This window comes from Primulina tabacum, chromosome 1 (genome assembly GCF_025594145.1).
Source record: "Primulina tabacum isolate GXHZ01 chromosome 1, ASM2559414v2, whole genome shotgun sequence".
NCBI classification, from domain to species: Eukaryota; Viridiplantae; Streptophyta; class Magnoliopsida; order Lamiales; family Gesneriaceae; genus Primulina; species Primulina tabacum.
This window is the reverse complement of record NC_134550.1, coordinates 49,472,471-49,487,339: the sequence shown is the minus strand read 5'-3', so window position 1 is coordinate 49,487,339 and position 14,869 is coordinate 49,472,471. Positions and strand designations below refer to the sequence as shown.

At 33.7% G+C, this 14,869-nt stretch overlaps 2 protein-coding genes across 2 annotated transcripts; both read right to left on the bottom strand.

The window, feature by feature from the left end:
• Window positions 1-10,001: 10,001 nt before the first annotated feature.
• On the bottom strand, window positions 10,002-11,624 carry LOC142545934 (mitochondrial zinc maintenance protein 1, mitochondrial). Its single transcript, XM_075653383.1, has 2 exons — window positions 11,322-11,624; window positions 10,002-10,468 (listed from the first exon to the last, which is right to left on the bottom strand). Exons 1-2 carry the CDS (start codon window positions 11,557-11,559, stop codon window positions 10,389-10,391), a joined length of 318 nt encoding a protein of 105 aa, XP_075509498.1. The 5' UTR covers window positions 11,560-11,624; the 3' UTR covers window positions 10,002-10,388.
• Window positions 11,625-12,943: 1,319 nt separating this feature from the next.
• On the bottom strand, window positions 12,944-14,019 carry LOC142545927 (universal stress protein PHOS34). Its single transcript, XM_075653371.1, has 4 exons — window positions 13,601-14,019; window positions 13,439-13,533; window positions 13,247-13,368; window positions 12,944-13,165 (listed from the first exon to the last, which is right to left on the bottom strand). The coding sequence occupies exons 1-4, from the start codon at window positions 13,770-13,772 to the stop codon at window positions 13,078-13,080; spliced, it is 477 nt and encodes a 158-aa protein (XP_075509486.1). The 5' UTR covers window positions 13,773-14,019; the 3' UTR covers window positions 12,944-13,077.
• Window positions 14,020-14,869: the final 850 nt, after the last annotated feature.

The window sequence follows — 14,869 nt, the reverse complement described above, 5'->3', positions numbered from 1 at the left end:
GTGTCACCACCAAAAGCTGGTCAATCGAATGAAAGCTACTTAAATGCAATTCGGTGAGATCTTTGAGTAATTTGAACGCTCCTTTTCAAGACAAAACAAAAATAAAATAGTAAAAAGTCTACTTTCTCCAGCATTTTTTATTATTATTTAATTGCAGCAACCTATTTAAAATATTAATATATTTTCTTATTGAAGCTGCTGGTAACAATATTTTAAGAAAAAATTTTGGAAGTGACTTCGTACAGGGATTATATGTTTTTCTCCTCTATCGAAAGAACATCATGTGATTGCGTAAAAATGGGGTGGGGATTATTATTTTTATAATCCGAGAGCTAACTCATAGGCCTACTAAAAAACTTGTTCACAAGCTAACGAGACGAATATTATAAAATTTGAGCTTAATTTGTTTCTCTTAACGAGCATCGTTAAATAATTTCAAACAAACTTTTATCGAATCGAGTTTCAAATAAGTCACGATCAGCTTGATTCATTTGCATACTTAATTCGATGGGTCAAAAAAGTGTTTTACAACTTGAAAATAGTGGCAAAGTCATATTGTGTGACCAGTCTAATTTTATTGCATTTTCCCCATAATTTACTCTTTTTTTTAGTTCATATGATAAAAGCAAAAACTTGTATGAGATGATTTTATGGGTCATATTTTGTGACACAGATATTTTATTTGGGTTATTCATGAAAAAATATAACTTTTTATGTTAAGAGTATTACTTTTTATTGTGAATATCGGTAGGGTTGACCAGTCTCACAGATAAATATTTGTGAGACCGTCTCACAAGAGACTTACTCTATAATAAATAGGTCATGACTAAAATATATTTTATTTTATCTTCTATGTGCGTAGGAAACGGATTTAGATAAGCTAAAATAAATTTAATACACATAGAGAAAATCTAAATAAATACAAAACAAAAAAAAAAAAAATAGTATTTGCTCCACGGAAACCCGAGAAATTCAGAAAAACACAGTATAATATCTCTAAATTTTATAATAATAATGATGTGCAAATTCTATTGATTGAAAAGTTATAATGATACATAATAATGTATTATAAGTTTAACAAATGTATTTATTATTTAATAGATAAAACATTGTTATACTGACAATTCTTCCTATTTTCATAATTTAATCGGTGGAGTTTCAATTATTCAATTAATATAACATAATATCATTATAAATAAATTCAAGATAATTAAAATAATTGGACGAGAATTGTAGAAAATTTATATTTTTTCCTAAAATAAGACATTAATTAAAATTTTAAATTATATATAATTAGACAAAGTACATCGATATTATTATTATTAAGTTGAGATGTATAAACTATTGATTTTTCACATTTTAATATATGGATTTTATATTATTTTTCAACAATTTAAAAATTCATTAAAGATTTAATCAAAGCCACGAGCCTAGGAGGAACGTTGTTCAGACGTCGCTATGGCTTCAAACTCAAGCCAAAAAATATATTACATAAATCAATTTAAAAAAAAAATTAAAAAAAATTAGTAGGCCAACAACTCTCCAGTTGTTACACATCCACTCCTAACAAAGGAACTTGAAAATTGAATATAAAACTACTCAATTGTTTCCCATATACTGATAAAAACCACATTAATCAATGCAAAAACTATAGCAAATGAATGTTCCAACCTAAGCTAGCCTAGGAAACTATTATGTCCTAGCCACTTGAAAATTGATGCCGCTAGAAAAATTTTCATAATTACTTAGTTTATCGATAACGAATAATGTTTGTTACTACAAAAATTATGGAGATCGACTTACACGGTCAGATCGCGGGGGTCGAGGGGCAGAGCCACCTCGTGGTTGCCGCCAAAAGCTCTTCAAAAATCATACAATCATTCACGTCTGTTTTGAATCTAATTTTCGTTTCTATATATATGACATCATTAGATCAAAAAGAATAATTTTGGCTTGTTGGATTTTGATTTGATTCAATCACCTAAAAATACAGAATATCTTCATTGTATCCTGAGAGAAATTTTTCATATCCCTGTGATCAAAGAGAGGATAAAACAATTCTTAAAAAAAAAGCTTGGTAAATGTGTCTTGGAATTCATATTTCCAATACAATGTTAGTAAGAGACAAAAAAATATTAGTGAAAAGAAGAAGAAATGTTGTTAAAAGTACTGAAGCAGTTTCTATGTCCGAACATCACATCTTTCAAATGAAATTGATTTTTATTTATTTTTAGATCAGAATTGTACAAGATAACTTGAACTTATTTGTATGCAAAACAATTCAACCAAACAATTGTGTTTTTATCATTGAAGCTGTTTTCAAACAAGAATCTTAATATGGTCGAGTCTCGCCTGTTGGAGAAATTAAATTAAGAAATTAACATTTTCATATCCATCATTTAGGACAGAATATTTGTCGCTTTAACAAAAGTTATAATTGATGTTGATAATTGTGCAAATCGAATCTTTAAAAATGTACAACAGCTCAAGCGACACGTTTTATACCCCAACAACCTCCCTCCTAATAATTGTATTCAACGAAAATCGAACTCATGACATTAGGATTGATAACAATTGTATGATCGAGCGATTGACACTTTACCAAAAATTATAGCTGGTTATAATGATACAACTCAAATATTTTAAATCGTACATCAGTCTGAACACCACGTTTTGAATGAAAGCAATGATAATTATTGTATCGAACAATTAATGTATCTTCTAGATGATTATTTCCCTTTTTCACTTGATAATGAAACTTTAACAGAAACTATAACATCAATAATGACATAATTTACTCAGAATTAATTAATATAAAATAGATTACTCACTGGTAACAGCTTTGGATTGTACCTTTTAAACCAGGGGTGCACATGGGTACGGTTCGAGCCGTTATGGTATCGTATCGCAAGAATCAAAATCATTGGTTTCAATTCAACAAAATTTAGTCTAGACTCTTTTTCACATTTTCTTCTCTGTAAACCAAAAATTTCATCCCATCTCACAATTTTTAACATATTTCTTTTAAATAATAATATGACAGCCACGATATTGAATATTAAATTAAAGAGTAGATCACGAATCTTTATTTATGAGACGAATTCACAATAAAAAAATAATACTCTTAACATAAAAAGCAATATTTTTTCATGAATTACACAAATAAGAGATCCGTATCACAAAATACGACTTGTGAGACCGTCTCACACAGTTTTTTTCCTAAATTAAAACTTTCAAACCGCTAACTAAACTGCATTTTCGGTTTTGGTCAGAATCCAAAACTAAATGAGTTGCGCATGGATATATTTGATTCGAATGATTTGACAAATTATTTCAAATGACACTCTTCTTAAGTTTATCAAGATTATACCATTATTACTATTGAAATTATTTATCTTAATATAGAGTGTATTTGAGAAATTTACTAAAAAAAGTAACTAGTTGGAAATTCAAAATTCATTGTCAAGTGGATCTGTCCAAACAACCAAAAGATTTGTTATCTTGAATTTGAAATCTTTAACTTCAAATTAACCAATCCAAATGCAACAATAAATGTTGTTCAATCAAATAAGTAAAAAGCGTTGAAAATATGAAAAATATTTGTGTTGAAAATTATAATGTTGAATGTTGAAAATTAGGTAAAATTAGGTGTTGAATATTGAAAATTAGGTAAAATTAGGTGTTGAATATTGAAAATTAGTGTGTGATGATGTATGTAATGATGAAATTGTTTTTGGATTGTTTTCCAAAGAAATCCTATAAATAGGTCTCCATTTATAAAGATTTGATACAATTGAGTAGAGAGAAAAATATTATAAAGTGTGTAGTTTGGTAAATTTTGAGAGTTTGAGATTTTTACTTTTTACCATAAATTTTTACTTTTTCACAACACGTTATCAGCACGAAGCTCTAAAAGTCCTTCATATTTTTCCAAGCTCCAAACATAAAAAAAGGTAACAAAAGTAATAATATTTATTTACTGTTATTTATTTATTGTATATATATTTAATATATAATATAATGTTATTATTAGGAATAATAAAATTAAAATTTTCAAAAACTTGTTATAAATCCTGGGAAGATGTTAAGACGACATCCCACACTCCTGGTAAGGGATACGACAAGTATAAAAGCCTATAAGGTTTTTAAACAAAATAACTTATGACACTTCATTATAATAATGTGATATGATATACATAATTATTTAAGCACGACTAATATTATATACACCATATTATTACCATAAAATTATACAAATACATACATTTATTTTTTTGTACACCAACGGTCATAAACGGTAACAAAACGGCTAATTTTTGCCCTATAAATATGATCTCACAAACTCTTTCAATCACTTCAATTTTCTCCTATTCTCTAAAAATTATTCTTCATCAAATTTTTCGAAGAAAAAAGAAGATGGCTTTCTCAAGGTTGTTTTTAATTATTTTGGTTATCATACTCACGAGTCTTTTATTTATCGGAGAATATCGTCCTCGTGTGTTTTCTTCATTTTTACAAATACTTGTACTTGTTGTTTATCCATTACTTTGTATTGCAATATTCATTAACTAATAAAATGCATCGTATTTTTTTAGTACCACCATGTCAAATTTGACAAAGCTCGAATTTGTTGCGCTCACTGGAAAAAATTATAGGCCATGGACTCTCGATGTAGAAATGCATCTTGAGTCATTGGGTCTAAGCGAGACCATTAAAGAAAATGGTATATCTTCATCACAAGAAAAAGCAAAAGCTATAATATTTTTGCATCGACATCTCGATGAAGGTTTAAAATGTGAATATCTAATTGAAAAAGATCCCATGGCTTTGTGGAATGGATTAAAAGAAAGATTCGAACATATAAGAGAAGTTATACTTCCGACCGCCCGAGATGAATGGAATACGTTGAGATTCCAAGATTTTAAAAAAATCAGTGATTACAACTCGGCGATGTATAGAATAATCTCGCAATTAAAATTTACTGGACATGAGGTTACAGAATCGAAAATGCTTGAAAAAACATTTTCCACGTTTCACGCATCAAATATAACTTTACAGCAACAATATAGAGTGCGTGGATTTGCGAGATATTCTGAACTCATCGCCTGTCTTCTTGTGGCGGAAAAGAACAATGAGCTATTAATGAGAAATCATCAGTCCCGACCCACTGGATCAACAGCATTTCCAGAAGTAAATGCTGTGAGTAAAAATGAATTTAAACCTGGAAACCAAAATCAAATCCAGAGACAAGGTTTTGGTCGAGGTCGTGGTCGTGGTCGTGGACGCGGCCGTAGTTTTGAAAATAATCGAGATAGTTACTTTTATAACTCATCTCAAAAGAACGTCCCAAACCATCCACAGAAAAGGCATCATGAAAATATGAGTCTTAATGAGAATCACTCAAAAAGATTTGAAAGTTCTTGTTTCAGATGTGGTGCTCCAGGACATTGGTCCCATATTTGTCGAGCCCCTGAGCACCTTTGAAAAACTTTATAAAGAATCAATAAAGGGGAAAGAAAAGGAGACCAATTTCACTGAACAAAGTGAACCTTTGAGTGATTCAACTCATTTTGATGCTGGAGATTTTCTGATTGATTTATTAGACAATGATCAATTTGCTGGTGGAATAAATATGTAAAATATTTTATGTACCCGTATGATAATGTTTTATCGTGTGCTATATTTTTTACATATGTATTTTATTGTCAGTAATTATATTTCATTGCATTTTTTTTTTGAAGTTCAAACATGGAAAATGCTATGAACAAAGCTGGAGTTTGCATACCTGATAGTGGTACAACGCACACTATCCTCCGAGATAAAAGATATTTCTTGGAACTAAAACCAACAAAAACAATGGTGAACACAATATCATGTCCTGTAGACTTGATTAAAGGATGCGGTAAAGCACATTTTTTGTTACCTAATGGTACAAAATTTTTGATCAATGATGCTTTGTATTCACCACAATCAAATAGAAATTTGTTGAGTTTTAATGATATATATTCCCATGGTATGATACTCAAACAATGAATGAAGAGAATGAGAAATATATGTGTCTTACCACATATAAATCAGGAAAGAAATATGTGATTGAAAAACTACCAATGCTCCATACTGGATTGCATTATACACATATAAGTCCCATTGAATCAAACATGATAATTGATAATTCTTCAATATTAACAAATTGGCATGACCGATTGGGACATCCTGATTCAACAATGATGCGAAGAATCATAGAAAATACACATGGTCATCCACTGAAAGACCAGAAAATCTTTCAGAATAATAAGTTTCAATGTAAATCATGTTCTCTTGGAAAACTTATTACAAGACCATCACCAGTCAAAATCCAAACTGAATCACCAATGTTTCTTGAACGTATTCAGGATGATATTTGTGGACCAATCCATCCACCATGTGGACCATTCAAATACTTTATGGTATTGATTGAAGCCTCCAGCAGATGGTCACATGTATGTTTATTGTCAACTCGAAATGTTGCATTTGCAAGATTACTTGCTCAAATAATAAAATTGAGGAATCAATTTCCCGATTATACAATCAAGAAAATTAGACTTGATAATGCTGGTGAATTTACTTCCCAGACTTTCAATAATTATTGTATGTCTTAGGAATCATTGTTAAGCATCATGTTGCTCATGTACATACACAGAATGGATTGCCTGAATCATTGATTAAACGTCTGCAAATGATTGCTAGACCAATGATTATGAAAACAAAACTCCATATTTCTATATGGGGACATGCAATTTTACATGCTGCTTCATTAATTCGCATCAGACCAAGTGCATATCATAAATACTCCCCATTGCAGCTTGCATTTGGTAAGGAACCAGACATTTCTCATCTGAGAATTTTTGGATGTATGGTGTATGTGCCTATTGCACTACCGCAACGAAAGAAAATTGGACCTCAAAGAAAGGTTGGAATTTATATCGGTTATGATAGTCCATCAATCATTCGATATCTTGAACCTCAGACAGGCGACGTGTTCACAGCACGATTTGCTGATTGTCATTTTAATGAGGAAATCTTCCCAATGTTAGAGGGAGAACAGAAACATACCAAAAAAAAAAATTACATGGTATGTATCATCATTGTTACATATGGATCCAAGAACAAAACAATGTGAAAAATATGTACAACAAATTGTGCACTTGCAAAAAATAGCAAATCAAATACCAGATGCATTTGCAGACACAAAAGGGGTAACTAAATCATATATACATGCTGCAAATACCCCTGCTCGAATTGAAATTCCGAAGAAACAAATTGAAGATACTCATGATGTCATTAAACGCCTGAGGCGTGGAAGACCAGTCGGTTCCAAGGATAAAAATCCTCGAAAAAGAAAATTCATAGAGAAACATGATGATCACAAAATAAAGAATGATGTTCCTGAAGAAACACATGATGATCACAAAATAGAGAATGATGTTCATGAAGAAACACATGATGATGAAAATGTTCTGTCAGAACCACAAACTGACGAGAATCATGAAATCTCTATCAATTATATTAATACTGGAAAAATATGGAACCGAAAAGATATAGAAGAAATTGATGATATATTTTCTTATAATGTGACAATTGACATCATAAATAATAATGAAGATCATAAACCAAAATCTTTTGGTGAATGTAAAAATCGGCAGGATTGGATAAAATGGAAAGAAGCCATCCAGGTTGAATTGGATTCGCTAAATAAAAGTAATGTTTTTGGACCTATAGTTCTTACACCTGAAGGTGTAAAACCTGTTGGATACAAATGAGTTTTTATTCGAAAGCGAAATGAGAAAAATGAAATAGTAAGATATAAAGCTCGACTTGTTGCGCAAGATTTTTCTCAAAGGCCTGGAATTGATTATGAAGAAACGTATTCTCCCCTGATGGATGCAATTACGTTTTGGCATTTGATTAGCTTGGCGGTATCTGAAAATTTAGAAATGCGTCTTATGGATGTTGTTACAGCTTACTTATATGGATCACTTGATGGTAATATATATATGAAAATCCCTGAAGAATTTAAGATGCCTGAAGCACAAAGTTCAAAACCCAGAGAATGTTATTCTGTGAAATTACAAAGATCATTATATGGGTTAAAGCAATCCGGTCGAATGTGGTATAATCGACTAAGTGATCACTTGATGAACAAGGGATATGTAAATAATTCAATATGCCCTTGTGTTTTCATTAAGAAAACAACATCCGGATGCGTAATTATTGCTGTATATGTTGATGATTTAAACATCATTGGAACGAATAAGGAAATTCAAGAAGTTGTGTCATACTTGAAGGAAGAATTTGAAATGAAGGATCTTGGAAAAACCAAGTATTGTCTGGGTTTACAAATTGAACAAAAAGAATGTGGAATATTTGTTCACCAGACAAATTATACAGAAAAGATCCTTAAACGTTTTAATATGGATAAATCAAATCCTTTAAGTACTCCAATGGTTGTTAGATCATTAAACATAGAAAAGGATCCATTCCGTCCATGTGAAGATGATGAAGATATTCTTGGTCCAGAAGTACCATATCTAAGTGCTATCGGTGCCCTTATGTATGTTACAAATTGTACAAGGCCTGATATATCTTTTGCCGTAAATTTGTTGGCAAGATTTAGCATATATCCAACAAAGAGACACTGGAACGGAATTAAACATATATTCCGTTATCTACGAGGAACGACAGACTTGGGACTTTTGTATTCAAAAGATGCTAATCCAAGTATAATTGGTTATGCCGATGCCGGATACTTATCTGATCCACACAAGGCACGTTCCCAAACTGGATATGTATTTACTCGTGGAGGCACTGCAATTTCTTGGCATTCACAGAAACAAACGCTTGTAACAACTTCATCAAATCATGCCGAGATTATTGCACTACATGAAGCAAGCCGTGAATGTGTGTGGTTAAAATCAATGAGCCAAAATATCCAAATCTCATGTGGATTATCATTCGACGAGAAGCCTGTGATACTATATGAAGATAATGCTGCATGTGTAGCTCAAATGAAAGAATGATACATAAAAAGCGATAGAACTAAACATATTCCTCCTAAGTTCTTCGCATTCACCAAGGAGCTTGAGAAGAATAAATGTATTGATGTCCGTCACATTCAATCAAGTGAAAACTCATCAGATCTCTTCACAAAGGCACTTCCAACGACAATATTCATAAAGCACATATATAATATTGAAATGCGCAATCTACGAAATTTATGAAGAATTGTTCATGTCAACATGAGGGGGAGTTTACGTGACTGCACTATTTTTCCCTTACTATGGTTTTTATCCCAATGGGTTTTTCCTAGTAAGGTTTTTAACGAGACAGTACAAAATCACGTAATGAAAACATCATCGTATCATGATCATCATCACAAGGGGAGTGTTGAAAATATGAAAATATTTGTGTTGAAAATTATAATGTTGAATGTTGAAAATTAGGTAAAATTAGGTGTTGAATATTGAAAATTAGTGTGTGATGATGTATGTAATGATGAAATTGTTTTTGGATTGTTTTCCAAAGAAATCCTATAAATAGGTCTCCATTTGTAAAGATTTGATACAATTGAGTAGAGAGAAAAATATTATAAAGTGTGTAGTTTGATAAATTTTGAGAGTTTGAGATTTTTACTTTTTACCATAAATTTTTACTTTTTCACAGCAAAAAGATGTGAAATCATGATATTAAAATTTATCATTCAAATCCATTAATTCAAACACAACCTTAATTTATGTTCTAACAATTCATTATAAAATTAATTTTTATGGTTTTTGTATGATCATGCACACCCTACGTGAAGTGTTGGTGAATTGTGTTTTCTCAAGACGTGGAAAAGAATAGCCTCACAACTCAGCTGTTTTAAGATATAATTTCTATTTGAATGAGCTTCGAAAAAACCCCATAAAATTTGTTGGTGAAGCCCGAGGGTGACAAACGCCGCGAGTAAATAAGTAGATTTTGGATAGCAGTAATGTATTTAGCAATTAATATTTCCAACACAAAACATCAAGGTGTTGGCTTAGTCCCATTTTCTGTTTTGAATCATGTTTTATTTTCCAAATCATCGTTCTCAATAGTCACTATTAGCACAGGCTGAACCTGTTTCTAGCTAAGACTCGAGGGCTAATTTACAGTGCAATTTAGAGACTTCCAACATGAAACAATAACAAGTATAATTAGAGAGAGAGAGGGGGGGGGGGTGGGTGGGGGGGGGGGGGGGGGGGGGGAGAACACTCGGAAAACAGCATTAAGGAGAAAGGGCCGGGTGAAACTTTCCTGCTTGAGATTGCTAATGATCCCATGATAGTCTAGAGTACAACGTCCACCTTGTTTAATCACTGATGCACATTTTATACAGATTTCTTCTTAAGAATCTCTTCAGAAGGAATCTCCAGGGTAGCTCCAGCATGATCTTTTTCAGGCTTCACTTCTACAGCAGCAACAGGTTGAGTCAAAATTATTAAGGGTAAACATTGTGGCAACTTGGAAAGCTCGATAAAATTTCAACATATCAAGAATGTACATCAAGAAACATGATTCACTTAGATAAGCAAGGTAGTGCCGAAAGCGTCAACCTATCCCATAAAAGGTATTAAACAAGCATCTAAATTCATGGAATGGTCTTCCGAGTTGGCTTGAGTCGACTACTAAGCAACATCCATATTTACTACCCTTAAACTTTGCCACAAAAAAATAAATGAATCCATGAATATTGGTGCACACAGCATAGAATATATAACAAGTTTAACAAAACCACATAGCATATCTGATACTACATGTCTACATTCATATGTAACAGAATCACTAATTGCTAAGAGAACACAGTAAATTTACCATCAAAAGTTGTAAAAACACAAAATACCTATGTTGAATACTGTGCTAAACTGAAAGTGTCCGAGTTAGTTCAATATTGCACAATATATTGGGAGTTTAGCCGCTCAAATAATTCATCATATGTTAAAGCGCTCACGTTCACTGCATAATTTCCCCATCAAAGTCATAGACAAAGTAAACTTCTTTGATCAAGAATAACAAGGAATAAAAAGACTGTGGCAATATGGTTGGAGCAATCTTTAGGTTTTCCCAAGCTGTTTCCTTTTTTTTATCTCGCTAGGCTCAGATTCGGCGCATTTGTCGGTCAAATTCATGGGGGATGCTCATGCAACAAACACATGGAGTGCACATCACACATTCGGAATTAAAGATGGTAACACAGAAAGAAGAACAGGATGAACAACAAGAACGTCAATATCTAATCCCAAAAATATTTATTCTTCTCATACCGTAGCCGCCGCGATCATTGAGCTTGGCTTGGACTATCATGTTGGAAATGAAATGTGAGGCCTCACGAGCCTCCTCGAGGAGGCGTTGGAGGTCTGCGGCCGATGTAACGTTACGGTTTTCCTCGAATTTTTTCCGAACCTCAGCGGCGGACTCTCGCAGCATAAGCGTATCTCCGGCAAACGTCCGACGGGTGGCTCTCAGCACCACCCTGTAGGCGCTCAGTGCTTGGCTCCCCATTACTCCCTTCACCGCTAAGGAAGACAAAGAATAAGGGAGACGACGTCGTTTGATTCCTGTGGGGGGAACCAGGGCTTAATTTGCCATTTTATTGGGCTTTGACCGGCCCAAAGACTTGATTGATCGTATCATCTTATTATAATTTGTCAGGCTAATCTCATCTAGTACAGCTGAAAACAAATGGCTTCCGGGGTGATTTTATGTAACATTGGGAGTCCTACGATAGTTGGTTTTTTTATTCATGCAAACATCTGAATAAAAAACAATTACGTTGAGTCCATCAGCATTTCCGACATAGCATAGAATCATCGACTTCTGGTCGGGGAAGAAGGGAAGGTGCAACGATTTCTGGATGGATTTTAGCGAATGCATGTCACGAGGATCGTGCCCTCCTGCGTCAAGACTATTTCGAGTGAGGTATACAAGTCCCTTTCGCTTACTTCTCTTTTGTTAGAGTTTGTGAATTGCTAGACCTGTATTTAACCAGTGACTTAGGCCAACTAGTAGCAGGGCGCTTTTTATGTCAAATAAATGAAGCTTTGAGAATTGGTATTAGAATTCAGAATGACTTCGACTCAAATCTGAACACGTCTCTTTTCCATTCTTTATATGTCATGGTCGTGCTGGTGGGTGCGAATTGTTTTCGTGTTCCTGTATTTCTAGGCTTTTATGAATGAGCCAAAATTCCACTCGAACAAAATAACGGAAACTAGATTATTAAACTTGTTCTTGCATTTCCTTTTCCAGAATGGTATTTTGGTAACGTTTTGGTTCAACCCTTAACAAGTGGCAAAACCGAGCATTGCTTTTTCAACCTTTCTATCAGTTCCAACTTCGAAAAGGAACACAATTCATTCATATCATATATGATGCTTGTGAATTGAACTATAATGGCTGATAGAAAGGGCTAATTCCAGTGAAAAGCAGTTATTGTTCCCCTACACCTCTCATTTTCTTACTGATTGTTACTGCATTTCTTGCAGTTCCAACGTAGAAACCGAATATATAAGGAGGAGCAACTTCGACTCAGAGCAGCCTTGGAGAAGGAGATGGTGATCATCATTGAGGATCAATTGAAAACGTGAATTAAACAATCTTCTTGAGAAGTGTTTTTATTAATAATGATTTAAACACTGGGTTCATGTGTTGTGGAATTCTAAATTTCCAAAATGCCGTCGTCGGCGCAAAACAAGTTGTATTGTTTTCCTTGCATAATGCATCGTTCTTTTTAACATTTAGAAATCTCTCTTGTATTGAAGTTTACTTTGTTTCTCCTTCTCCATCCAGCTGAATAGTTGGATGCACATTTATGTTCCCTTGTGATTAACAAGTGAAATGTACCAGATCTAGATGAGTCCATTATGGTAAAAACTTTGCTTATTGCTACTGGAATGCAAAGAACTTTATAAATGAAAGATAAAGATAGAGTTAATTACAGAAATTTGAGCATAATAATAAACAAACTCACAAAGCTAGGGACAGTTTGGGTGATGCAATATATCACTTGGTGGCTGGGAATTAGTTCTTAGCCTTCGGCTTCTTCACAATCAAGACAGAGCAGTGAGCATGATGAGCACAATAATCACTCACACTTCCAAGAACAGCCCTGCAAGAAGACCCGATCGCATCAGCTGAAAGACGAAAAAAACTTCTTGTTTCGACAATTCTTCAAAGCCCGTTTCATTACCTCTTTATGGCTCCATAACCATGACTGCCGACGACCAACATTGATGCGTGGTGCTTCTCCACAGTCTCGCACAGAACGTTCCTGGGATCGCCTTCCACGACCTCCAATATCACATCTTTAACCTGCCAGAACATCCAGATTCTTAGAATCGATAAGTTTGTGAAACAGTTAGCGGGCGGAATTGATACGCACCAGTTGAGCGCTACAGATTTCCTTGGCCTTCTCCAGAACCCTGCCTGCGATTTTCTTCAAATCCGCTTCCACATAAGGTACAACATCAGCAGTACCTAAAAAATACAATGATTAAAGCAAAATCTCCGAGTTCTTGTCAATATTCAGGCGAAATCAGTTTACCTGGCCCGATAATTCCAACAGCCATGGCGGCGGAAGGCTTCGCGTGCACAATGACGAGCTTGAAAGGGGAATTCTCCGGCGAAGGAGAAAAGAAGTGCTGCAAAGTCCAGTCCAAGGCGTAGAAGCTATGCTCACTGTCATCAATTCCCACCACCATCACCGATTTCTCCATGGCTTGAATTCTAACCAATTCGAAGTAGTATTCGGATTTCAAAATTTGTTTCCTACACGCTGCTTTATACGCGAGAAGAACAGTTGAAAATGGGAAACTACTGCGGACGGTTCTTCAAAAGGAAGAAACCGTCTGCGGAACGTGGTGTTGATTTTAGCTCCTTGTTTTCCTCCTCAATAATTGAATTGATGCCCAGTATTTCGGAATAGCTGGAAATTCGTCAAGTAACTTTACCGCCCATTGCAAAATTCCAAACCTTTTTTACTATTATTATTACTAGCGTTCCAGTTGATTTTTTTTTCATAATTTAATTTTTAGTTTAAAAAAATAACGAAACTAAAAAAATATGTTTTTTTTTTGTTCTGGGAAACCCGCAGTCACTGTTTTCATAAGTGTTAACGGGAATAAAACTTCAAACGAAATGCAGTGGCTGCAAACCACGTCAATCAAATAAACCATACTAGAAAACATTGTGTGTCAGACTCGTCTAAGCATGAAAAATTGTGTTGTTTCACTTACTGGATCATGTCAAAAGAAGTCAAAAAAGTTGAAGAAGCTAAAATGATGAGAAATAGAAATCACTAGATTATTAGATGTATAAACTTATACTGAGAGCAAAACAGTATGCCCCCATTCAAATACTTTAACATGATCCAACAATACAACTTATTCTTGGGATATTGGATAAAGAAAAGGGAATTTAATTATTCTAATTCATCTTAAACTCAAATTTTTAAAAATAGTCTTGTTTATTAATTGTTCTAACCCATCTTAAACTCATATTTTTGTCAGTGTTCCAAATATCTCTTCATCAACAAGTTAGTTTCAGGCAGCTTTGTGTGGAAGCAATGACTGTAGACTTGAGTCCCCAATTTAAATCTCTAGCTTCGGTGGGCAGCTTTCCTGAACACTATTTGATTGATTTGGAACTCGCGGAATTCTCTCAACTTTGAAAATAAAAGTCCATCCGTTAGTCACATAACTGAATGGGCAACATTGAAAGAAACTAACTCCCTCTCTAATAGCACAATGCACAACAATCAGGACGACTTACTTCTCCTTCATGCATTTCAGGTTGCCGGTCATCCACGAAAGGC

Bases quoted from the DNA above. Each gene is read 5' to 3' on its own strand.
- LOC142545934 (XM_075653383.1), bottom strand. From the start codon at position 11,559: ATGGGGAGCCAAGCACTGAGCGCCTACAGGGTGGTGCTGAGAGCCACC. The intron at 10,469-11,321 runs GTATGAGAAGAA...TTGCTGCTGTAG, and splicing joins CAATGATCGCGGCGGCTACG to AAGTGAAGCCTGAAAAAGAT.
- LOC142545927 (XM_075653371.1), bottom strand. From the start codon at position 13,772: ATGGAGAAATCGGTGATGGTGGTGGGAATTGATGACAGTGAGCATAGC. The intron at 13,534-13,600 runs GTAAACTGATTT...TGTATTTTTTAG, and splicing joins TGTTGGAATTATCGGGCCAG to GTACTGCTGATGTTGTACCT. The intron at 13,166-13,246 runs GTAATGAAACGG...GTCTTCTTGCAG, and splicing joins GGTTATGGAGCCATAAAGAG to GGCTGTTCTTGGAAGTGTGA.